Consider the following 26,223-nt stretch of genomic DNA (forward strand, 5'->3'; position numbering starts at 1 on the left):
ACTCTCAGTCTTATAGGAATGAATAGAGAAGTAACTGACTTCCTGTCCTGTGTCAGTTGCAGATCAGAGAGTTGGTCACATGATATCACTTTCTAGCAGGTCAGAGAATGAACATTTTTGCGGGAGTTCTAATTTAAATGGATTCTCCTGGTGCCAAGGTGAATGGTCAGAAGCCCCATCATTCCTAAAGATAAATGTCCGGGAGAACACTTTTAAAGAGTCACTTTACTTTCACATAATTTAATTTAATAGAATATGGTGTAGCTCACACATTTCTAAATCACTTCATTTAAAAAATCTGCCTGCATCCTACTGAAGAAAATCTGTAAAGTCAAGGCCACTAGGGGTCTCACTTTCACCTGAGTTGCAGTCCACTGCCTATGGTAAGGCAAGATCCGTCCCTCTTAACGGAGACTCAGACGATGGCTGAGAGAAAGTGGGGATGTGTCAGAGCTAGATGAGCCTGATAAAACAACTGCTTCTACACTCCTTCAGAATTCAAAAAATCCCACCTGCCTTTCTGTAAGTGGAACTTATCCCTCCTTATCTGTTCTGTGAGCTCTGGAGCTGAAAACAAACATAGTGGGAAGTAAGGGAAAGGATGTCTCAGCAGTACAGTACTGGCAGAAGGAAGACACCTTCTGCTTCTGAGTGAAATGCATCTAGCTGTGCAGCTGAAAAAGGGAATAATATATCTGAAAAAAAAACATTAGGGAAGCCCAAATATAGCTCCTCCCTCACAGTTATTATTGTACATAGAAGCACAGCCATTATGCAAACTTTTTTTTTTTTTAACTCAGGTACACTTTAAACCATAAGTCAGTCACTGATGTTGTGAAAGTTGGTGTAGGCCACCGAATGTCGCCCAAGTCTGCTTGCACAGTAAATCAAATAATCAGCCCAGAGTGTTTGCTATTATTTATTATAATTAGTTATATAACCCAAAAATATTGGAATGTTGTCTTGGAGCTCAACCAGGAATCTCTCTTACTCATCTCTGTTCAGTATCTGCTTTGTAATTCCCATGGAGATGGATGTACGTTCCAAGTCTATCTGACAATCCATAGACGATCGTTAGAATCCATTGCTCGGGCCATGAAGTCCTTCATTGTCTGTGACGTTCCATGCATCAAATTACTTAAGCTCTATTAGGACTAATAGGAACGCTTACGATCCCTGACGGTCTCGGATTTCATTTCGTTGTGCACTCCAACAAAAAAACTTCTCTCTGGAGACCTTCACAAAACTGCTGACGCGCAGTCTAGTTCTCCGATTGGCCCATCATGTCTTCATCAACAGTGTACCCATCAGTGCTACCCCCACACTTGTCAAAACGGCACTTTAAAACCCCCTTAAATATTGTGTGGGGGAGATCACCTAGCATCACATTTCTAAACACATGGTTTTAGGTTTTTCTTTTTTTTTTTCTTGGCTTAAGAAAATTAATTAAATTTTGAATATTGACAGCACCAACGTGCAACGTGTCATAAGGTTCTGAACGCTTGTATCATTGTGTATTGTTGTACTGCTTAGATACATAATATTATATTCTAGACAGGCACGACACACTCCCTCATGCAGTGTCATCCACCGCCACTCGTCTATAACTCGTACAATCATTAGGCGGATATTTTATTGTCCTGTTTACGCCTCAATTTAGGGGAAAAAATTGGTTTTGGTGTGAAACCCTTATACCCTTGTCTGTGCAATCCCCCAAAACAACATAAATTACGCACAACTATCTAAGACATTGCACTTTCTCGTTAGTTTGGGGGGTTCTCTTGAAGAACAAGCTCTGCCCTTTAAAACTATGACTTCCCCTTCGAAAGAATTTCATGGTATATGTATAAGGTACCTTCAAAACATAGTTTCTTAAAAAAAAATGTTCCTACATCATCCTAAGGACACAAACACTTATATAACATAGGCAGACTTCCCAACGTCCTACAGGCCAGAAGTTACAACGTACGGGTCGTCATATAAGCTCCTTAGACTCCAGCATCGTTGTAACTGTCCATACAGAAAGTAACATTCTAAACAGGAAGTGACACGTATTTTGGAATTTTTGTATCCTGCCACCTTGCGGTTTGTGGCTTTTCTTAAAAGTAACACGTAAAGAGTAAACAGCTCTGTGACCATCTCCGGCTGCCACCCCCATTATTTTTCTTTTTTGGTCACGTTTTTGTCTTCAGTACAGGCCTCAGACCGGTGTTGTGCGCCTATTGGAAGGGTTGTTGTGTAGGGACTCCTTGTAGTCTTTGGGGATGGAATTGTGAACTTGAAGAAAATTATGCTCCCTTTCAGAATTGAGTAAAGAGCCAACAGTTATCTTGGTAGGGTCTCGGGCGGTTAGCGTGTAGAGGGAGATATCGCTGGTAGGAATGGCGGTAAAACTTTTGCCTACGGGGGAAGGATCTCTAGAGCGAGGCTCTGTAGATCGGGAGCTGGAACGCCGGCGGAAACGATACCGGTAGCTTGGTATCCGGGTAAAGGTAGATTTCTTGAAGAAGTCGGAATGGGATTTGGCTCTTATTTGCCGGTGCTTTTCGATAAACATGTGTACAGCTAAAACTCCAACCATTTCGGCAATAATGAATGACAGGGCCCCGAAATAAAAGGACCAGCCATAAGAATAGTTGCTCTTCTTGGAGTCACTCTGACCAGGGTCTCCGGCATTGGCAGAAATATAGACAATTATTCCAATAATGTTGCTCAGGCCTGAAAGAGAAAGGCGTCATTAGGGAGATCCAAAAACATTCAGAAAGCGGGTCATATATCCAATGTGCTGTAGAAGCGTATGTGGGGGGGGGGGGGGCTGTTTTTTAACTATCAGGCTCCTCATGCCTCTCAGTGTAGTCATATACTGAGCCTTCGGCCTCAAAAGTACAGCTGTGTGCATTATTGCCTATGGCATAGTGCACAAAACAAACTATATTGCAGGCCACCTACTTCCATGTATCTTGGGCCAAACGTTTTTATATAGCGGTATGTATCCCTATTGAAATGCATTAGTACTGTATTCAGGATCCATGTGATATAGAGTCCAATTATGTCTGTACCCATGAGGTCTAAAGGCTCTATTAGACAGCTGGATTCTGCCGGCAATTGTCGGGAAGGAAGCGTTCCTTCCCGGCAATCGCCTGCTCGCTAGCAGAGAAGAATACTGCTTTTACATGCAGTGATCTCCTCCACAGGATGGGGAGGAGCGATCATTATACTATCGTTCGTCCCCATCCTGTCCAATTGTTTGCCGGCAGTAGGTCGTGATTAGACGTCATGATCTGCCCCCAGCAAACGATACTTCTTAAACCTGTCAAGAGATTTGGATTACCCGATGAATGAGTGTTTGCTTGCTCATTGGATATTTGGCGGCAGTATTACACTGCCAGATCATCGCTAACGATACGAACGCTCATTAGCGATGATTGGCCCGACAGTCGCCTGGTGTAATACAGGTTTAAGAATAGGAAGCAGTGCAAAAAAATATGTACACATCCATTGACAGAAAGCTCCTCCTAGTGGTGGCTGTAGGCAGTAATATTTTATTATTTAAAGGGGTTGTCCAAAATTTAAAATAATCATGACCTATCTTCAGGGTAGGTCATCAATGGTGGAGGTCTGACTTCTGAATCCCCTGCCAATCAGCTGTTGGAAGGGGCCGAGGTGTTGCAGTAAGCAATGCGACCTTATCAAGGACCTGTGACATCAATTCCATAAGTGAATGGCACTGAACTGTAGTATCAAGCACAGCCACTGTACAATGTATGGCGCTGTGCTTGGTTTACTATGAAGAGGCCACAGGACTTGTCCAAACAGCTGATCAGCAGGGGTGCCGGGAGTCTGACCCCCACAGATCTGAAGTTGTAGACCTATCTTGAGATTAAATCATCAATAAGTCCTGGACAACCCTTTAACTCTGTTGCTACGCAGGGGATTTGGAGCTCTCCAACAACTGGAGATCCGACTGACATTCATATACTTAGAAATTAATCAGCACAAAATATAGATAAAATCATATATAGGAACTCTGTTAGTATTCAGGGTGAACTCACCTGCAGAGACAAAGAAGATCCCTGCGCTGAGAATGACATTGTGCTTGTTTTTGTAAAACTCACTGGCCGCAACACAGAGACCCCCGAAGAATAGAAGGCCGACACTGAGGATAGGGAAGATACTGGAAGCCCTCACTGCACCTGAGGAGACAGAGCAGAGCGTGCATTATTAGAAATTATTCCTAAATCTAGAGGTATGGTTTCAGTGCGAAATCTAGAACAAGACCCCCATGTGACATTTATAATACTGGCTCCTTCTTAAAGGAGTTCTCCAAGAATTTAATAAATTAAAATACTTAAATATTACTTTATAATAAATATATTCACAAATACCTTTCATTACTTAGAATGGCTTGTTTTGTCTGGGGAGCAATCATTAGGAGAAATAAAATGGCTGCCGTTCTATCAGTACACACAAAACCTGTCCTGATCACACAGGAGGGCAAGTTACTTCACAACACTGAGGTAAAGAGCTGCCTCATCCTCCTCTCTGGGATCATGATTCTGAATACAGGTGAATCTCTGTGGGAATAGAGATGATGAGGAGACATGAGAGGAGGTGAGGTGTTGCTAATGAGCAGCAGCTCTTGTACGCAGCCTCCATTACCGCAGCCTGTCCTGTCCGTCCTCTCTGTACTTTATGTCTCCTCAGGAACTAAATTCCCCAGAGATTCAGCTAAAGTTGTTCTCAGCTGTATTCAGGATCATAATCCCTGACAAGCAGAGCAGAGAGGAGGATGAGGCAGCTCTTTACCTCAGTGTTGTGAAGTCACTTGTCCTCATGGGTGATCAGGACAGGTTTTGTGTGAACTAATGGGACAGCGGCCATTTTGTTTCCCCTGATGATTGCTCCCCAGACAAAACGAGCCATTATAAATAATGAAAGGTATTTGAGAATATATTTATAATAAAGTAATATTTAAATATTTTCATTTTCTTAATTCCCGGAGAACCCATTTAGGGGTCCATTAACACCTCTGTAGTTCTGGGTCTGTATCCTTTTACGCAATTTTGCGGAACGAGTGCTGACCCATTCATTTCAATGGGGCCGCAAAAGATGCGGACAGCACACCGTGTGCTGTCCGCATCCGTAATTCCGTTCCGTGGCCCATCAAAACAGATAGAGCATGTCCTATTCTTGCCTGCAATCACGGACAAGAATAGGCATTTCTATCATATGGTCGGACATGTGCGGTCCGCAAAACACTTATGGACGTGTAAATAGACCCGAAGTTGTAGAAAAGCCTGAAGACTCCTGGACCCGGGGGCAACAGCTTCCTTTCCACCACCTGTAGCTACTATATAGTATCAGCAGAATCTATCTATCTGTCTTATATCTATCTATCTATATATCTCATTATCTGTCTGTCTGTGTTTATCTATTTATCTATATCTGTGTGTCTAATTATTATCTATTATCTATCATCTATCTATTATCTATCATCTATCTATTATCTATCTATCATCTCTATCTCATTATCTGTCTGTGTTTATCTATATACACTCACCTAAAGAATTATTAGGAACGCCATACTAATACGGTGTTGGACCCCCTTTTGCCTTCAGAACTGCCTTAATTCTACGTGGCATTGATTCAACAAGGTGCTGAATTCTTTAGAAATGTTGGCCCATATTGATAGGATAGCATCTTGCAGATGATGGAGATTTGAGGGATGCACATCCAGGGCACGAAGCTCCCGTTCCACCACATCCCAAAGATGCTCTATTGGGTTGAGATCTGGTGACTTTGGCGGCCATTTTAGTACAGTGAACTCATTGTCATGTTCAAGAAACCAATTTGAAATGATTTGAGCTTTGTGACATGGTGCAGTATCCTGCTGGAAGTAGCCATCAGAGGATGGGTACATGGTGGTCATGAAGGGATGGACATGGTCAGAAACAATGCTCAGGTAGCCCGTGGCATTTAAACGATGGCCAATTGGCACTAAGGGGCCTAAAGTGTGCCCAGAAAACATCCCCCACACCATTACACCACCACCAGCCTGCACAGTGGTAACAAGGCATGATGACTACATGTTCTCATTCTGTTTACGCCAAATTCGGACTCTACCATTTGAATGTCTCAACAGAAATCGAGACTCATCAGACCAGGCGACATTTTTCCAGTCTTCAACAGTCCAATTTTGGTGAGCTCGTGCAAATTGTAGCCTCTTTTTCCTATTTGTAGTGGAGATGAGTGGTACCCGGTGGGGTCTTCTGCTGTTGTAGCCCCTCTTTCTTTCCCATTCTGACATTCAGTTTGGAGTTCAGGAGATTGTCTTGACCAGGACCACAACCCTACATGCATTGAAGCAACTGCCATGTGATTGGTTAACTAGATAATCGCATTAATGAGAAATAGAACAGGTGTTCCTAATAATTCTTTAGGTGAGTGTATATGTGTCTAATTATCTATCTCTCTATCTATATATCTCTATCTCATTATTTGTCTGTGTTTATCTATTTATCTATATCTGTGTGTCTAATTATATTTATGTCTATTATCTATCTATTATCTATCTCTCTCATATCTATCTACATAGTGATTATTACAGACAGTGTTGGCAATTGCCCTTTAATTGTTCTTCATGTTGCTGTGACTTTATCTACAAACCAGCAGACTCTGGTGAGATTTCGGCGTTCACCTGGGTGACACGGATAAGAGCCCCGTCCCTTTGATTAGTGTTTTCCAGCTGTGAATGTGCTACCTGCCGGCGGTCTGTTCTTGCAGCTTTTTTTCCCACTGTAACAATTGTGTATCTGCTTCTGTGCTATCTCTAATGCGAGAGAACAGGTTCAGAGTTCCCAGGGTATAAAAAGACACAAAGAAAAATAGACGTCTGTCTCTCAATAAATAAAACGCTATCTAGCCGGGCCGAGAAATGCCCGGGGCCTCCAGATTGCAAGAAGCGGAGTATCGTTATTTATCCAGATTCCCAGCGAGCATCTTGTTCCTGGGGCACCAGATTGGCTCGGGACCGGTAAGCTCCTTGGACATGGATGTCACTATTGACCATTCAGGGGATGAGCTCTGCAGCAACGGGTCTGTTCTGTAGGGAGGATTGATCTGTCTGTCTGTGTACGGTTTCCTCGCCGCTATATTAATTACATATGTCTCAAGTGGGCTGCCATGTGGTCATAATGCGGCCACGGCTGTAGGTAAAGGAGCAGTAAACCACTGGTATATATAGGGGCATAGCTAGTGGGGGCAGGGCTTAGTGCCACTCTGCCTTGGCAAGGGTATTTAGATAGGGGTGGGGCAGTATATGAAATCTTTACCTTGGGTGAATTTAGGCTTAGCCAGCGGTAAACTGGCCACAGACCCTACATTGAAATTTCCAGGTGGGCCAATGTCCAGGGGGCCGCACAGCCCTCTTCACGGCTGTGTACATAATGATCTGGTGCCCACAGCATTAATTACTGTAGGAGCATCAGGTACATATGTCCCTGGCCAGGACCCACAGGTGCCCTCCTGAATTTACCTTTCACTATCCTCTGGACAGTGATACAGTTGAATACTGCGATGCAGGTGGACATATTTTATGCTGTACTGTGGTATTTGGTTCTGCAGGGACGGTATTTTGTGCTGCACTGTGGTGTCTGGTTCTGCTGGGGCAGTATTTTGTGCTGCACTGTGGTGTCTGGTTCTGCTGGGGCGGTATTCTGTGCTGCACTGTGGTATTTGGTTCTGCGGGGGCAGTATTTGTGCTGCATTGTGATATCTGGTTCTGCGGGGACAGTATTTTGTGCTGCACTGTGGTATTTGGTTCTGCGGGGACAGTATTTTGTGCTGCACTGTGGTATTTGGCTCTGCGGGGGCAGTATTTTTGATGCACTGTGGTATCTGGTTCTGCTGAGGCAGTATTTTGTGCTGCACTGTGGTATTTGGTTCTGCTGGGGCAGTATTTTGTGCTGCACTGTGGTATTTGGTTCTGCGGGGGCAGTATTTTGTGCTGCACTGTGGTATTTGGTTCTGCTGGGGCAGTATTTTGTGCTGCACTGTGGTATCGGGTTCTGCGGGGGCAGTATTTTGTGCTGCACTGTGGTATTTGGTTCTGCGGGGGCAGTATTTTGTGCTGCACTGTGGTACTGCTGGCCTCACCTACTTCTGAGTCCCTGCCCCCTTGTGTTGCTCCACCTTCTCTCAAGCTGGATCCTACTACAACATGGGGCCACTTTTTTTTTTTTTCCAGGACCACTTTAAGTTCCAGGTCCTCCTCTGAGTCTAGCTATGTATGTAGTGTCTCTTTTGGAATGAATCAGTAGATCTGTATTATTACAGTTACTGTATTGCAGGGGCAAATGCATGTTTTTTCGTTTTATTTTTAAAGTGCATTTGTGCCCAAATCAGAGATAACAGATTTTCTCCACCTTATTCTCACCTTTCCAATTTTCTACATGTATTACATCACACAGTTTCCCCAAGCTGGTTGAGTGGTTAGTGATAATAGTGGTGTACTTATTAGGGATCGACCAATATTGATTTTTTTTAGAGCCGATACCGATACCCTGTGAACTTTCAGGCCGATAGCCGATAACTTATACCGATATTCTGTGCATTTTCATAAAAAATAAAATAAAAATTGTGTTACAGGAGATTTTTATTTTTTATATTTTAATAGTTTGGACTTTTTGGACGTGGCAATATGTGATATGTTTAATTATTGTTTATATATTTTATATGTAAAATTGGGAAAGGGGGTGATTTATACTTAAAGGGGTTGTCCGGGTTCAGAGCTGAACCCGGACATACCCTTATTTTCACCCCGGCAGCCCTCCTGAGCCTGGCATCGGAGCATCTCATGCTCCGATGCGCTCCAGTGCCCTGCGCTAGATCGCGCAGGGCACAGGCTCTTGTGTTTACAATAACACACTGCCGGGCGGTAACTTCCGCCCAGCAGTGTGTTCGGTGACGTCACCGGCTCTGAGGGGCGGGCTTTAGCTCTGCCCTAGCCGTTTTACTGGCTAGGGCAGAGCCAAATCCCGCCCATCAGTGCCGGTGACGTCACCGGGGTTCCTGTCAGCCCCATAGAGAGCCCCGGTACGTCACCGGAACTCAGAAAAATGCCTTTGCCCTGCGCGATTTAGCGCAGGGCAAAGGAGAGCATCGGAGCATGAACTGCTCCGATGCTCACGTCAGGGGGGCTGCCGGGGTGAAAATGGAGGGCTGTCCAGGTTCAGCTCTGAACCTGGACAACCCCTTTAATATTTTGGTGTGGTTTTTTTAAAACTTTTTATTTAATAACTATTTCCCCCCTTAGGGGTAGAACCTGGGATCTTTTAATCCCTTGTCCTATTTACCCTCATAGAGCTCTATTAGGGTGAATAGGACTTCACACTCTCTCTGCTGCTCTGTGTATAGTACACACAGCAGCAGGGAGATTACCATGGCAGCCATGGCTTCAGTAGTGTCCTGGCTGCCATGGTAACCGATTGGAGCCCCAGGAATACACTGCTGGGGCTCCGATGAGAAGCTTCCACTGCCACCAATGAAGAGGAGAGGAGGGCACACTGTGGCCACTGCCACCAATGATTTAAAATGAGGGGGGCGCACTGCGCCACCAATGATTTTAATACTGGGGGTGGGGGGAAAGGGCGCATTATCTGCGTTATTGGCAAGGTTAGATGCCGATAACTTTGAAAATCATGAATATCGGCCGATTATATCGGTAACTCCGATAATCGGTCAATCTCTAGTTCTTATCCTGGTCTAGTGTGAATTAATTGTTAATACCATCCGCGGTGGTCTAGGGTGATGAAGGGGCTAATACTGATCTTCATTATCCTTAAAGGGTTATACCCATCTCAGACATTGATGGTATATCGCTAGGATACAACATCAATGTTAGATAGGTGCGGGTCCCACCTCTCCAGAAGGGGTCCCCTGAAGTAAAGGTTAGCGCAGCATGTTGTGCATTAAGTGCTATGGGAGTTCTGAAAATAACTGTGGAAGCGCATTTGGCTATCTTTGGAAGTTCCATAGCGGGGAATGGAGAGTGCACGGCGCATGCACAGCCACCTACCTATTCACCGCTATACGACTGCTGGAAATAGCCAAACCAGTGCTTGGTTATTTGTAGAACTCCCATAGTGGTGAATGGAGGGTGGCCACGATTGCACTGTGCACATCGCTTCACTTCAGGGGGTTAATTTAGGAGATGGGTGGGACCCGCACCTGTCTGACATTGACACCATATCCTAGCGATATGCCATCCCTGTCTGAGATGGGAATACCCTAATGAAGGAGTTCACTGTTTCCTACCAAACTGCTCATTTGATGGGGTGGGGTGGTGGTCAGTCCAGAACTCATTCTACATTTACACATGTTGCTCTAAGGTGGTTCCTAACTTTATATTTACCCCCTTCTATCTTGTATATTACCACATGATGTTTTCATGTGGTTTATTGCATACTGTTATCAGTTATTTTAGAGAAGTTGACTGGATTTCGATAGTATTAGGATAAAAGCAGACATCAAGGGTGGCTTAAACCAGTGGGTGAATGAAGAATTTCATAGGCCTGGTCTTTTTCACAGCTCCACATATCCAGATTTTAGTCTTGGATATGTCTCCCCCACCTCTCAACAGCCTGTAGTCCACCCTTCCCTTTCTGAAGGCTCTTGGTAAATATTTAGTAACCCTCTCAGTCCTTAGAAAACCTATGTAGTGTACCATAGTGTATAAGAGGAAGGGAGGAGGGGGATGCAGCTGCAGTTTGACTTAGACTAGGAAGAAACTGCCCATTGAACCAATATAGTGAGGAAAAATGAACCAAGAGTTCATATATGTGAATGCCACGTGATAGTCACCCAACCCTCGATAAGTATATGTGTTGTATGCAAGCCAACCCAAAGACTGGTTCTCCTTGTAAATATATTTGGGACTGGCTCCCCCCACCCGCCTACACCACCTTCTTCCATTCTCTGCCCCTCTTCTGTCAGAAGAGAAATTGCTGAGGATGTGTTAGTTGACTGTGAATAGCCCGGGCTGCCTTGTATTGTGGTTGAAGATCATTCGAGGTAAAGTCCTTACGTAGTAAATACTCTGCAGTGTCCTGCTCGTAATCTGCATCCTCCGGAAAATGATCAATTTTCTTGCACATTCCTCTGAAGGCTCCTGCGGGAGAGAGATAACTCGTTACACAAAAGCAATGACTGTGCCAAAAAGTATTGGGACTTAAAAGTCAGTCTTCAGAGATGAACGATCCTACAAGGCATTAACACGGAGAAACCCAAAGCAAATGTCATCATCTGCTTAACCCCATGTGACAACCTTACAATCTCCTATAGTAAAGACTTTGTCAACTCCTAGCAGCCCAGGGCGAAGACATCTTGGCTTTTTATAGGTCGGATTATCTTACATTACGTACGTACATAGCAATCTATAGTACTTTGCATATTTTGTATATCTGGAGTTCATGCAGAGCCTCCTTCCACCCAAGACGTGGAGCACAGAGTTCCTCAACCACTGTTGACCTAGTGATGTAAGATATAGTATGTCTTTGTGTAGTCCACGAAATCTTGGGATCCTGTGATGAAGTAATCTGAGAGGTTCTCCTAGTCTACTTCCTCCAGGTCATCATAACATAAGGACTAGGTCATGGTCCACCTCACCATCTGTGTAAAGAATCACTCATTATCTGGGAAGTAGAGCAGGAGAACATCTGAGAACTTACAGAAACTCTTGGCATATGATCTCAGCCTAGGACCAACATACTTACTATAGGGGTGAGTATAATGTACCACTTGAGCTCCATATGACTTACTGAATTGGGTCTTGCATGGACGACTTGGAAGAGTTCTTGTGTCTCATACTGATCTGGCTTGCTCATGGCATGGATTGAATAAAGTATGTTTTTTAAGTATTTGTATGTATGTTACACTGCTCTATGGCCTACTGGCAAACCAAATAGCTTTTTGACAAACTATTGTCAGCTTCTATGCTCCACTATCTCTCTTCTTGCTTTTCTAATGCCACTTTTACCTATCAGTGTCACCATTGGCCACTAAACACCATCTAAAAGATAGAAAGTCCTCACCAGTCTTGATCCTCTCCTACCTAATCACCAGATATCAGCCCAAGTCCTACTTCTCTTATCTTCAGGACTTCCCCTGTGTCTCTCTTCTTCGGAACGCAACATCTCTTTAAGTTTTCAAATGTGACCATAAAGCTTACCTCTTAAAGGGCATCTGTCAGCAGTTTTGTACCTATGACACTGGCTGACCTGTTACATGTGCACTTGACAGCTGAAGGCATCTGTGTTGGTCCCATGTTCATATGTGCCCTCATTGCTGAGAAAAATGATGTTTTTATATACAAATGAGCCTCTAGGAGCAAGTTTGATTGACAGGACCAGACTGTGTAAACATCATCACTCCTGGCCCTGTCAATTAAAATGCACAGGGCGCGGCAGTTGCAGAGAGAGTATAGTCTCTAGGTGTAATGGCAACACCCCCATTGCTCATAGAGCCTCATTTGAATATATTAAAACATAATTTTTCTCAGCAGAACATACTTGATTCAATCCATAGCATGAGCATGCCAGATTGGTAATCAGGCTCAAAGGTTTGTAGCAGAGAGGTTTTGCATGCATAAATAGGTCAGTGGGAAAGTATTCCGTAGCACAGGTGTAGCACGGGAGAAGTCTTGGAAATGGCAAGTGAGAGACAGTGATATCATAGATCCTTAATCTAGAAATGAAATGCCAAATTACACTTGAACACCAGAACTAGCCATAGTCTTCATAGCAGGCTGCAAGTTTGTACATTACTCACCCCAATGTCTCCACATGGAGACCCACACTGTGCCCAAACATAGCAATTACTGGATTTTTCGCACTATAAGACACACCTAGGTTTTAGAGGAGGAAAATAAGAAAAAAAAAATGTTTTTAACCAAATGATGTGCTAAAAGAAGGCCCCCTATAATGCCCCCAGCAGTAACACAGCCCCTCTTTAAGGCATCCCTATAGAGCCCACCATAGTAATAAAGCCCCCTATAGTTATACTCCCAGTTTGGTGAATGGGAGGAGAACAGACCTCCACCAATGAGGCAGTGTGGCAGAGCCAACAATTAATCCCTGTCGGAGGCGGCACGCAGCAGCTGACACCTGGAGGGACCCAGCTACGCTGCATTTGCCGCCTGCAGTGATGGGAGTAAATGGTGGCAATTTAATAGAACTAGTAAAGAGCAGGTGCCCGCCACGCATCTAGTCAGCTCAGCTAACCTGTGATTGGATTCGGATAACAGGTCAGCTGCGCTGATACAGTCAGCACTGTGGAGGAGAGCAGAGCCGCTGAGCAAGCATAATCTACTAGCTGTGAGCAGTCACGAATCCGCAAGGAGGAATTGGCATCCGCCACTGCCATTGCCTCCGTTCTATAAGACGCACTGACATTTTGGGCCCTCTTTTGGGGGAAAAAGTGCGCCTTATAGTGCGGAAAATACGGTAGATAGCAGCCCTGCAAGAGACATGTTCTATACAAGACAGTGGTGCTTAACGACTTCATGACCAGGCCTGAAAATGCCTTAGAAGGGTTTTCTGACATTTTGATACTGATAACCTATCATGAGAATAGGTCATCAGTATCTGATCGGTGGGCGTCTGACACCCAGGACCCCCACCGATCAGCACCATACATTAAATATATGGCTGAGCTTGGTATCGCGCTCAGCCCCATTCACTTGAGCTGCTCCTAGGCAATGTGAATGATGAACAGGACGTCAATGGCCTAGGAAAAGCAGCTAGAAGGCTACCTTTTCAAACCAGTCTATGAGCTGTGTGCTGCGATTGGCCAGCACTGCAGCAAAGGACACGCCTCCTACGAAAAATCAGTCCAATACAACAGACGGAGCTGAGACACCAGAGCCTATACCGGGCGAACGGAGCAGGCGCCCAGGCATACTAGTAAGTGCAGGGGGACCCCTGGGCGCCGCTCTGCCCACAGATAGAGTTAGTTTTTAGTTTGTATACGAGTGAAAGGTCCTCTTTAACCACCTCCGGACCGCCTAACGCACATGTGCGTTCCGGAGGTGGCAGGCTGGCGCACAGTCACGCATATATGCGTCATCTCGCGAGACGCGAGATTTCCTGTGAACGCGCGCACACAGGCGCGCGCGCTCACAGGAACGGAAGGTAAGCGAGTGGATCTCCAGCATGCCAGCGGCGATCGTGCGCTGGCAGGCTGGAGATCCGAATTTTTTAACCCCTAACAGGTATATTAGACGCTGTTTTCATAACAGCGTCTAATATACCTCCTACCTGGTCCTCTGGTGGTCCCTTTTGTTAGGATCGACCACCAGAGGACTCAGGTAGGTCAGTACAGTCGCACCAAACACCACACTACACTACACCCCCCCCGTCACTTATTAACCCCTTATAAACCCCTGATCACCCATGATCACCCCATATAAACTCCCTGATCACCCCCCTGTCATTGATCACCGCCCTGTCATTGATCACCCCCCTGTCAGGCTCCAGTTCAGACGTCCGTATGATTTTTACGGATCCACGGATACATGGATCGGATCCGCAAAACGCATACGGACGTCTAAATGGAGCCTTACAGGGGGGTGATCAATGACAGGCGGGTGATCACCCATATACACTCCCTGATCACCCCCTGTCATTGATCACCCCCCTGTCATTGATCACCCCCCTGTAAGGCTCCATTCAGACGTCCGCATGATTTTTACGGATCCATGGATACATGGATCGGATCCGCAAAACGCATACGGACGTCTAAATGGAGCCTTACAGGGGGGTGATCAATGACAGGCGGGTGATCACCCATATACACTCCCTGATCACCCCCTGTCATTGATCACCCCCCTGTCATTGATCACCCCCCTGTAAGGCTCCATTCAGACGTCCGCATGATTTTTACGGATCCATGGATACATGGATCGGATCCGCAAAACACATGCGGACGTCTGAATGGAGCCTTACAGGGGGTGATCAATGATAGGCGGGTGATCACCCATATACACTCCCTGATCACCCCCCTGTAAGGCTCCATTCAGACGTCCGCATGTGTTTTGTGGATCCGATCCATGTATCCATGGATCCGTAAAAAATCATGCGGATGTCTGAATGGAGCCTTACAGGGGGGGTGATCAGTGACAGGGGGGTGATCACCCTGATCACCCCCTGTCATTGATAACCCCCCTGTAAGGCTCCATTCAGACGTCCGCATGTCTTTTGTGGATCCGATCCATGTATCCATGGATCTGTAAAAAATCATGCGGATGTCTGAATGGAGCCTTACAGGGGGGGTGATCAGTGACAGGGGGTGATCACCCCCTGTCATTGATAACCCCCCTGTAAGGCTCCATTCAGACGTCCGCATGTCTTTTGTGGATCCGATCCATGTATCCATGGATCCGTAAAAAATCATGCGGATGTCTGAATGGAGCCTTACAGGGGGGGTGATCAGTGACAGGGGGGTGATCACCCTGATCACCCCCTGTCATTGATAACCCCCCTGTAAGGCTCCATTCAGACGTCCGCATGTCTTTTGTGGATCCGATCCATGTATCCATGGATCCGTAAAAAATCATGCGGATGTCTGAATGGAGCCTTACAGGGGGGGTGATCAGTGACAGGGGGGTGATCACCCTGATCACCCCCTGTCATTGATAACCCCCCTGTAAGGCTCCATTCAGACGTCCGCATGTCTTTTGTGGATCCGATCCATGTATCCATGGATCCGTAAAAAATCATGCGGATGTCTGAATGGAGCCTTACAGGGGGGGTGATCAGTGATAGGGGGGTGATCCGGGAGTCTATATGGGTGATTACCCCCCTGTCATTGATCACCCCCCTTGTCATTGATCACCCCCCCTGTCATTGATCACCCCCCCCCTGTAAGGCTCCATTCAGACATTTTATATTGGCACAAGTTAGCGGAAATTTTTTGTTTGTTTTTGTTTTTGTTTTTTCTTACTAAGTCTCATATTCCACTAACTTGTGTCAAAAAATAAAATCTCCCATGAACTCACCATACCCCTCACGGAATCCAAATGCGTAAACATTTTTAGACATTTATATTCCAGACTTCTTCTCACGCTTTAGGGCCCCTAAAAAGCCAGGGCAGTATAAATACCCCACATGTGACCCCATTTCGGAAAGAAGACACCCCAAGGTATTCCGTGAGGGGCATATTGAGTCCATGAAAGATTGAAATTTTTGTCCTAAGTTAGCGGAAAGTGAGACTTTGTGAGAAAAAAACCCAAAAAATCAATTTCCGCTAACTTATGCAAAAAATAAAAAATTCTAGGAACTCGCCAGGCCCCTCATTGAATACCTTGGGGTGTCTTCTTTCCAAAGTGGGGTCACATGTGGGGTATTTATACTGCCCTGGCTTTTTAGGGGCCCGAAAGTGTGAGAAGAAGTCTGGGATCCAAATGTCTAAAAATGCCCTCCTAAAAGGAATTTGGGCCCCTTTGCGCATCTAGGCTGCAAAAAAGTGTCACACATGTGGTATCGCCGTACTCAGGAGAAGCTGGGGAATGTGTTTTGGGGTGTCATTTTACATATACCCATGCTGGGTGAGAAAAATATCTTGGTCAAATGCCAACTTTGTATAAAAAAATAGGAAAAGTTGTCTTTTGCCAAGATATTTCTCTCACCCAGCATGGTTATATGTAAAATGGCACCCCAAAACACATTCCCCAACTTCTCCTGAGTACGGCGATACCAGATGTGTGACACTTTTTTGCAGCCAAGGTGGACAAAGGGGCACATATTCCAAAGTGCACCTTTCGGATTTCGCAGGCCATTTTTTACACATTTTGATTGCAAAGTTCTTCTCACACATTTGGGCCCCTAAATTGCCAGGGCAGTATAACTACGCCACAAGTGACCCCATTTTGGAAAGAAGACACCCCAAGGTATTCCGTGAGGGGCACGGCGAGTTCCTAGAATTTTTAATTTTTTGTCACAAGTTAGCGGAAAATGATGATTTTTCATTTTTTTTCTTTTTTCCTTACAAAGTCTCATATTCCACTAACTTGCGACAAAAAAAAAAAAATTCTAGGAACTCGCCATGCCCCTCACGGAATACCTTGGGGTGTCTTCTTTCCAAAATGGGGTCACTTGTGGCGTAGTTATACTGCCCTGGCAATTTAGGGGCCCAAATGTGTGAGAAGAACTTTGCAATCAAAATGTGTAAAAAATGACCGGTGAAATCCAAAAGGTGCACTTTGGAATATGTGCCCCTTTGCCCACCTTGGCTGCAAAAAAGTGTGACACATCTGGTATCGCCGTACTCAGGAGAAGTTGGGGAATGTGTTTTGGGGTGTCATTTTACATATACCCATGCTGGGTGAGAAAAATATCTTGGTCAAATGCCAACTTTGTATAAAAAAATAGGAAAAGTTGTCTTTTGCCAAGATATTTCTCTCACCCAGCATGGTTATATGTAAAATGGCACCCCAAAACACATTCCCCAACTTCTCCTGAGTACGGCGATACCACATGTGTGACACTTTTTTGCAGCCTAGATGCGCAAAGGGGCCCAAATTCCTTTTAGGAGGGCATTTTTAGACATTTGGATCCCAGACTTCTTCTCACACTTTCGGGCCCCTAAAAAGCCAGGGCAGTATAAATACCCCACATGTGACCCCACTTTGGAAAGAAGACACCCCAAGGTATTCAATGAGGGGCCTGGCGAGTTCCTAGAATTTTTTATTTTTTGCATAAAAATAAAAAATTCTAGGAACTCGCCATGCCCCTCACGGAATACCTTGGGGTGTCTTCTTTCCAAAATGGGGTCACTTGTGGCGTAGTTATACTGCCCTGGCAATTTAGGGGCCCAAATGTGTGAGAAGAACTTTGCAATCAAAATGTGTAAAAAATGACCGGTGAAATCCAAAAGGTGCACTTTGGAATATGTGCCCCTTTGCCCACCTTGGCTGCAAAAAAGTGTGACACATCTGGTATCGCCGTACTCAGGAGAAGTTGGGGAATGTGTTTTGGGGTGTCATTTTACATATACCCATGCTGGATGAGAGAAATATCTTGGCAAAAGACAACTTTTCCCATTTTTTTATACAAAGTTGGCATTTGACCAAGATATTTTTCTCACCCAGCATGGGTATATGTAAAATGACACCCCAAAACACATTCCCCAACTTCTCCTGAGTACGGCGATACCAGATGTGTGACACTTTTTTGCTGCCAAGGTGGGCAAAGGGGCACATATTCCAAAGTGCACCTTTCGGATTTCGCAGGCCATTTTTTACACATTTTGATTGCAAAGTTCTTCTCACACATTTGGGCCCCTAAATTGCCAGGGCAGTATAACTACGCCACAAGTGACCCCATTTTGGAAAGAAGACACCCCAAGGTATTCCGTGAGGGGCATGGCGAGTTCCTAGAATTTTTTATTTTTTGTCGCAAGTTAGTGGAATATGAGACTTTGTAAGAAAAAAGAAAAAAGAAAAAATCATCATCATTTTCCGCTAACTTGTGACAAAAAATAAAAAGTTCTATGAACTCACTATGCCCATCAGCGAATACCTTAGGGTGTCTACTTTCCGAAATGGGGTCATTTGTGGGGGTTTTCTACTGTTTGGGCATTGTAGAACCTCAGGAATCATGACAGGTGCTCAGAAAGTCAGAGCTGTTTCAAAAAGCGGAAATTCACATTTTTGTACCATAGTTTGTAAATGCTATAACTTTTACCCAAACCATTTTTTTTTTGCCCAAACATTTTTTTTTTTATCAAAGACATGTAGAACTATAAATTTGGCGAAAAATTTATATATGGATGTCGTTTTTTTTTGCTAAATTTTACAGCTGAAAGTGAAAAATGTCATTTTTTTGCAAAAAAATCGTTACATTTTGATTAATAACAAAAAAAGTAAAAATGTCAGCAGCAATAAAATACCACCAAATGAAAGCTCTATTAGTGAGAAGAAAAGGAGGTAAAATTCATTTGGGTGGTAAGTTGCATGACCGAGCGATAAACGGTGAAAGGAGTGTAGTGCCGAAGTGTAAAAAGTGCTCTGGTCATGAAGGGGGTTTCACCTAGCGGGGCTGAAGTGGTTAAAGGGAACCTGTCACCGGGATTTTGTGTATAGAGCTGAGGACATGGGTTGCTAGATGGCCGCTAGCACATCCGCAATACCCAGTCCGCATAGCTCTGTGTGCTTTTATTGTGTAAAAAAACCGATTTGATCCATATGCAAATTACCCTGAGACGAGTCCGTGAGATGAGTCGGGGACAGGACTCATCTCAGGTTAATTTGCATATGTATCATATCGGTTTTTTTTACACAATAAAAGCACACAGAGCTATGGGGACTGGGTATTGCGGATGTGCTAGCGGCCATCTAGCAACCCATGTCCTCTGCTCTATACACAAAATCCCGGTGACAGGTTCCCTTTAAGGATGCACTCAAATAAAGTCAGTGAACTGGGATTTAAGTGCACATAGCATTTACTATACCCGGCAAAGAGACCAGAAACTAAAAGACATTGCAATCACAAAAACCCTTCCGGGAAACACAATGTGACGAATCCTCCCCAATACACAGAGATGTCAGTGAGGCGTCGAAGCATGGCAAATGTATCACTATGATTCCTACTGTAGCACTGCATTGCTGGGGTGGGAATGGTTAACTCACTTGAATACCCAGTATTACAGTGTATGTAGGCACCTTCCATTGTGTATGAGGGAGGAAGAGAGGAAAATCGATTCTTTGCCGGAGGGAAGGGCAAACATAATGAACCAGACAGAATCTCTGAGTCCCCCGCATTTATGTTGGATTAGGAGGAAGTGTTTACCTTGTGCGGCCGCTGTTTATCTGGGTTCAGTTTACATCTGTGTGTGGAATTATAGTCTGTGCCCACGGATAATACCTGAAGTGTGACTTGTATAATCTCTTCACGCACCGCATGCAGCAAATCGCAGGAGTTCAGGGGCACAATGATAGCAGAGGAACGAGCGCTATATGGTGTTATGTATGCTGTCCAACGTATATTAAGCAACAAAGATATTACAACATTATCTATTTCATATCTATAATCCATCTCATAGCTATACATCATGTCTGTATATCTATCTATTTCATATCTATAATCCATCTCATATCTATACATCATATCTATCTAATATCTATATATTTATCTGTTTCTCATGTCTATCATCTATTTATCTACAGTGGCAGGCAAACGTTTGGGCACGCCTGGTTAAAATTACTGTCATCTCTCCCTTGTTTTTTTCCCCTCTGTACTGGTTTGGCAATACCTCCTTGTTTTATGTTTATGATATGATGTTCTTTGTATTGTTTTTGAAGTTCTGTCTCATAGTTCCTTGATTAATTCTGTGCACTTTAGTGCATGGGGGTCTACCTTATATTTTAAAGGGGTTCTCCGGGCTTTTAATATTGATAACCTATCCTGCTTGACTGCAAAAGACCTTCAGGAAGATTTAGCAGACTCTGGAGTTGTTCTACTGTTCAGTAACACCTGCACAAATATGGTCTTCATGAAGAAAACCTCTCCTGCATCCTCACCACATAATTCAGCATCAGAATTTTGCAAAACAACATGTAAACAAGCCTGATGCATTTTGGAAACAAGTCTTGTGGACTGATGAGGTTAAAATAGAACTCTTTGGCCACAATGAGCAAGTCGTTTGGAGAAAAAAGGGCACAGAATTTCGTGAAAAGAACACCTCTCTAGCCGTTAAGCATGGGGGTGGATCAATCATGGTTTGGGGTAGATGGAACAGTGGATTCAATGAAATTACAGCAAATACTAGAAGCAAACATAACACCGACTGCAAAAAGCTGAAGGTTGAAAAGAGAATGGCTTCTACAAATGGATAATGATCCTAAACACACCTCATAATCCACAAAAGACAACCTCAAAAGGCGCAAGGTGAAGGTTTTACCATGGCCTCACAGTCCCCTGATCTAAACATTATTGAAAATCTGTGGATAGATCTGAAAAGAGCAGAGCAAGCAAGACGGCCCAGGAATCTCACAGAACTGGAAGACGTCTGCTAGGAAGAATGGATGAAAATCCCTCAAATAAGAATCAAAATACTCTTGGACGGCTACAAAAAGTGTTTACAAGCTGTTATACCTGTACTTGCCAAAGGGGGTGCTACTAGGTACTAACCATGCAGGGGGCCCAAAGATTTGCTTCAGTCTCTTTTTCTTGTTTGTTATTTTGAAAAATTTTAAAGATTAAAATATATATATATATATATATATATATTTTTTTTTTTTTACTATCTATTTCATATCTATGTATCTTCGTATTTATCTCTTATCTATCTAGTCATCTTGTATCTATTTATCTATCTTTAAACTATCCTCATAAATCTATATTTATCTATATCTATATTTCTACATATCATATCTCTATTTTTTATGCTTTATCTGTATTCTCATATTTTTTATATTTTTTATTCAATATAACTGTAAAAATATTTATTATACACGTCTGCAATCTGCTCTCTCTTCATGTCAGTGGTGGAATAAGATGTGAGCTGCGGTTTTGAAGGAGCATTTCTTAGTTGACTAGCTTTCCAGACCTTCGTAACCGGCATCTGTCATGGAATGTGGCTCGCTCACATCTCGGCAACCCATTACTTGATCTGCAGATGCTTTAGCAGCTCCGCGAGGCACGTCACCGAAGATTGGTGCCTCTCTCTCCCCTCTAATTGTGCCCTCAGTGCGGATAGGTAGAGAGGAGAGCGAGCAGGCCTCAGCGTACCTGATATATATGACATAAGAGACATCAATGAACACAGAACAAGTCCAAGAGACCATTCCCAATTACATGTGACAGATGGGTATTCTGTATATGTAGTCAATGGACTGACCCTTCTCAGAACCACCAGTCACTGGTAGGTGATTCACTCCACTGACAACTGAGGATGTGATCCCACAGACCGGCCCAACGGGAGGAGGAGAACCCCGGCCCGGAGGGCACTGCTACACCATCAGTCTACCGCAGATCCATAAAAATACTCCCAATATCCACTGTACTCTAAACGTTCTGCAAAAATTCCCAGCTGCTCCATCTGGTAATCCAAAAAATCTGATACTTGGGTAGCCTTGGTCACACAGGTATGTGAATTACCTATGCACATACCTGTCTTACTAACGGGTGTAACTCTGCCTAGTAATGGTCCTCAGCTGTGTCATTTAAAGGGTAAGAAGATGTGAGCGTCACCACTCAGTGCTGTAAGGAGGTGGGTCGTGTCTTAGCCGAGAGGGCATATCTACAAGGTGGGAAGGGGGCAGAGGTTGCAATGTAGCCCTAGTGCCAATGGCTCATATGACACAGAAACAGACTCCAGCGCTACAAGAAGCACATGATAGTGGTGGTGGTGGTGGTGGTGGGATTATAACAGATTTTATTTCGTGGTCCAAGAGCCTTGAAGGGGTTGTCTCACTTCAGCACATGCCATTCATCATGTACACAAAGTTAATACAAAGCACTTACTAATTCATTGTTATTATCCATATTGCCTCCTTTGCTGGCTGGATAAATTTTTCCATCACATTACACACACTGCTCATTTCCAGGGGTTACGACCACCCTGCAATCCAGTAGTGGTGGTCATGCATGCACACTTTAGGAAAAAGAACTAGCCTGGGCACAACCCCACGGTTTGAACCACCACAGAAGCAGGCACCTTTTTCCTCTAGTGTGCAAACTTGACCACTGCTGCTGGATTGCAGGGTGGTCGTAACCCCTGGAAACAAACAGTGCATAATGTGATGGAAAAATGAATCCAGCCAGCAAAGGAGGCAACATAGACAATCACAATACATTAGTAAGTGCTGAAGTGTTAACTTTCTCTACATGATAAATGCCATTGGCTGAAGTGAGACAACTTCTTTAAACTACCTGTTAGGAAGGCTCTCAGAGCAGAAGGGGAAAGCTTTTATCTGGCTAATGGATTGGTACCTTAGTGGGTGCATTATGTCTACTAATTCAGTGACCCTCATGTTTTAGCATGACTGACCAGCATCTACAAAAAGTGTCTGTAGGTCCTAGCAAGGCTTTACATTACACAGAACTATAATTATTCTTCATTTACCCTGCAGAGTAATTGAATCCTTCCTTATCCCTTTTTATTTCTCCTTCTTTCCTCTTCCCTTTCCTTCCTCTTCACCTCCTTCCTCCCAGCAGCAGTTAGGATTTATCACCACCACTATTCGCAAAAAACCTGGTAGTGAATTTTTTAAATAAATTCTGTGTTATGTTTTTCTTGTATTTTTACTTTTTAAATTTCGAATTACTCCTATGTTTGCTCCTGTTGTGAATGTGATTGATGCTGTTATGCCAAAATTTCTCCACTGAGGGACAATAAAGGGATTTTCGTCTTCTTCTTCTCCCTGTTCCCTTTATTTCCTTCCTCTTCCCTTACCTTTCTTACCTCCTCTTCCCTTACAGCCTTTCTATGTCCCTCCTTCCTTCTCTCTTCCCATTCCTTCCTCTCTGTTCCCTTTCTTTCCTTCCTGTTGCTCTTCCCTTTCATTTCTTCCTCTTCCTTTCCTTCCTTACGCTTCCCCTTCCTTTTCTTTTCTCCTTCTTCGATTCCTTCCTTCCTGTTCTCATTCCTTCCTCTTCCCTTTCCTGTTTCTTCTTCCTCCCTTTTATTTCTCCCTATGTCCGTATTTCCTCTTCCTGTTCCTTCCTTTTTTTCTTCTCCCTTTGCTTTCTTTCTTCTCCCTTCCATTTCCTTCTTTCATGATCCCCTTCCTTCCTCTTCCCGCTCCTTCATTCCTGTTCCTTTTTTCTTCCTTTTTTTTCTTCCTTAGATTGCTTTTTCTTCCTTCCTTCCTTTTCCTTCTTTTCTTACTTTTCATACTTTATTCCTTACTTATCTTCCTTGTCTGCTTTCTTTCTTTTCTTTTTACTTACCGTACATTCCTTCCTTTCTTATTTCCTTTCTCACTTTCTTTCTTGCTTTCATATGCTTTCTACTGGATGTTTCATGGGTTTAGAGCATCTATGATTATATGGCAAAGGCAAAGGCCAGATCACAAAAGATCCAAAAAGTGTGGAAAAAAAAGTAAACACAGTTGACCCACAATACCGTGTAAGAATAGAGGGTAACCCTTTTAGGGCCCACTGTGTATCCTCATAAACAGTGCCTGATTGAGTGTATGTCCATAAAGAGTGCTTGCTTAAGACTATTCCCATAAACAGTGACTACCCAAGAGTGCCCTCATAAAACAGTGTCATTCTGAGTGTGCCCACATAACAGTGGCAACTAGGGAGTGCACCAATATTTTTTTTTCCAGACAGTACCCCCTCTATACATTAGAGTGGCAATCAGTGACCCCATAAACAGTGTCTACCTGAGAGTGCCGTCATAAAAAGTACCAGTCTGAAAGAGTGCCCTCATATACAGTGTCTACTAGAAAGCATCCCCATAAACAATCCCAGCCAGAGTGTCCCTATAACAGTGCCAGCCAGAGAGTACCTACTGTAAATCAATCCCAGCCAAAAAGCCCCCATAAACAATGCCTGCCTGAGACTACCCTCATAAGCATTCCCCTCCCCAGAGATTACCTCCCATGGAAAATGCCTCCTGGAGTGCCCTCATAAACAGTGCCCGCCTGAGACTACCCTCATAAGCATTCCGATCCAGAGAGTACCTCCCATAAGAAATGCCTCTTGGAGTGCCCACAGAACAATGATATCAGTGTGCCCCATATACAGTGCCAGCTAGAGTGTCCTCTCATAATATCACAGGGATTGCAGCTCTGGAGGAGCGCTGTGCACATGATTTTTCTTAGTATATACATCACTTCTGTTGCTTCTTTAATTATATCTGTGCTTGGGAAAGCTGGGTGACAACCAATATGGCCGCCTGCCAGTTTGACTACTAAACCTCGTTAGACATGTACTGATCCATTTGCTGTTCAGGAGCCAAGTGACAACCAATATGAATGCCCTTACGGCGCTCACAAGAGAATCTCTCTCTTCTGGGTGTAGGGGTTGCTGCTTTGAAGAGTCTGTCAGCTGGTGGAGGAGGTTTTGGTGATACAGGGAGGACATGGAGCCCTTGTTTGAGATGACTGTGGAGGGGAACTGTACTGTGTATAATTGGCCTCATCATGTATGAGATGGAACAAAAAGTGCTGTCTCTTTTTGCTCCTAAAATACAATGCCTGGGGTCGGCTCCTTTCTTCCAGTCAGCGAGAGTGCTCAACGCGACATGAAAGAGCACGCAGGCGAGTATTTAAGAGGAGACAGGTAACAACTCAGCGGAGAGGAAAGATCACAATATTAATTAAAATATGCTGAGTCTGTCAGTGCGCCGGGAGTTAACGCTGCATCGGTAACGACTTCCAGTTTCCATAGTAACCGTGGCACTATGTATTAGGGAACGCTCATGTGCATCTTTCTTACACGCAAACTACAAACAGACCCTGACAGCTGTACACACGAGGAGAGACAGCTCAGGACTACCAGTCAGCCCCCTCAGCCAATCAAGTCATGAATTGCAGCCTACAAGCAGGGACTTGGCTAGACGGCATATTTGCAATAAAAATTTAAGATTATCCTCGCCCAGGAAACGCCCCAGCTCAAGGCATTTGAATCACAAGTAGTGAATATAACCCCCTCAATCACCATCACACCCCAAAATAATTACAGACCCCAGACCAGGTACCCTGAATATAGACCCTCTAAACAAATACAGCCTCAAAACTGGGCTCACTAAATACATGCAAACCTACAACTAGACTCCTAAACATATACAGACTCCAGACCAGAACCACTACATAAGAACAGACATCAGACCCCTAATAAATACAGACCCCAGACCAGACCCCCAAACAAATACAGACTCCAGGCCAGAACCACTACATAGGCACAGATCTCCAGACCTCCTAAATAAATACAGACTCCAGCCCAGACCCCCTAAGTAAATACAGACTCTAGACCAGACCCCCTAAGTAAATACAGACTCTAGACCAGACCCCTTAAGTAAATACAGACTCTAGACCAGACCCCCTAAATAAATACAGACTCTAGACCAGACCCCCTAAATAAATACAGACTCTAGACCAGACCCCCTAAATAAATACAGACTCTAGACCAGACCCCCTAAGTAAATACAGACTCCAGACCTCCTAAATAAATACAGACCCCCTAAATAAATACAGACCCCAGACCAGACCCCCTAAGT

The 26,223-nt window shown here is 44.1% G+C and overlaps 1 protein-coding gene across 1 annotated transcript in view; it reads right to left on the reverse strand.

Annotated features, from left to right (window-relative positions):
- Positions 1–2,200: 2,200 nt before the first annotated feature.
- The window catches only part of CACNG3 (calcium voltage-gated channel auxiliary subunit gamma 3), a 74,075-nt gene continuing 50,052 nt past the window's right edge, over positions 2,201–26,223 (reverse strand). Inside the window, exons 2-4 of the mRNA XM_044304922.1 lie at positions 11,084–11,167; positions 4,053–4,193; positions 2,201–2,718 (exon numbers count right to left, since the gene is read on the reverse strand). Coding sequence (XP_044160857.1) covers positions 2,201–2,718; positions 4,053–4,193; positions 11,084–11,167 — 743 coding nt within the window. The remainder of the gene's footprint in view (positions 2,719–4,052; positions 4,194–11,083; positions 11,168–26,223) is intronic.

The sequence above is a fragment of the Bufo gargarizans genome, chromosome 8 (genome assembly GCF_014858855.1).
Source record: "Bufo gargarizans isolate SCDJY-AF-19 chromosome 8, ASM1485885v1, whole genome shotgun sequence".
Lineage (NCBI taxonomy): Eukaryota > Metazoa > Chordata > Amphibia > Anura > Bufonidae > Bufo > Bufo gargarizans.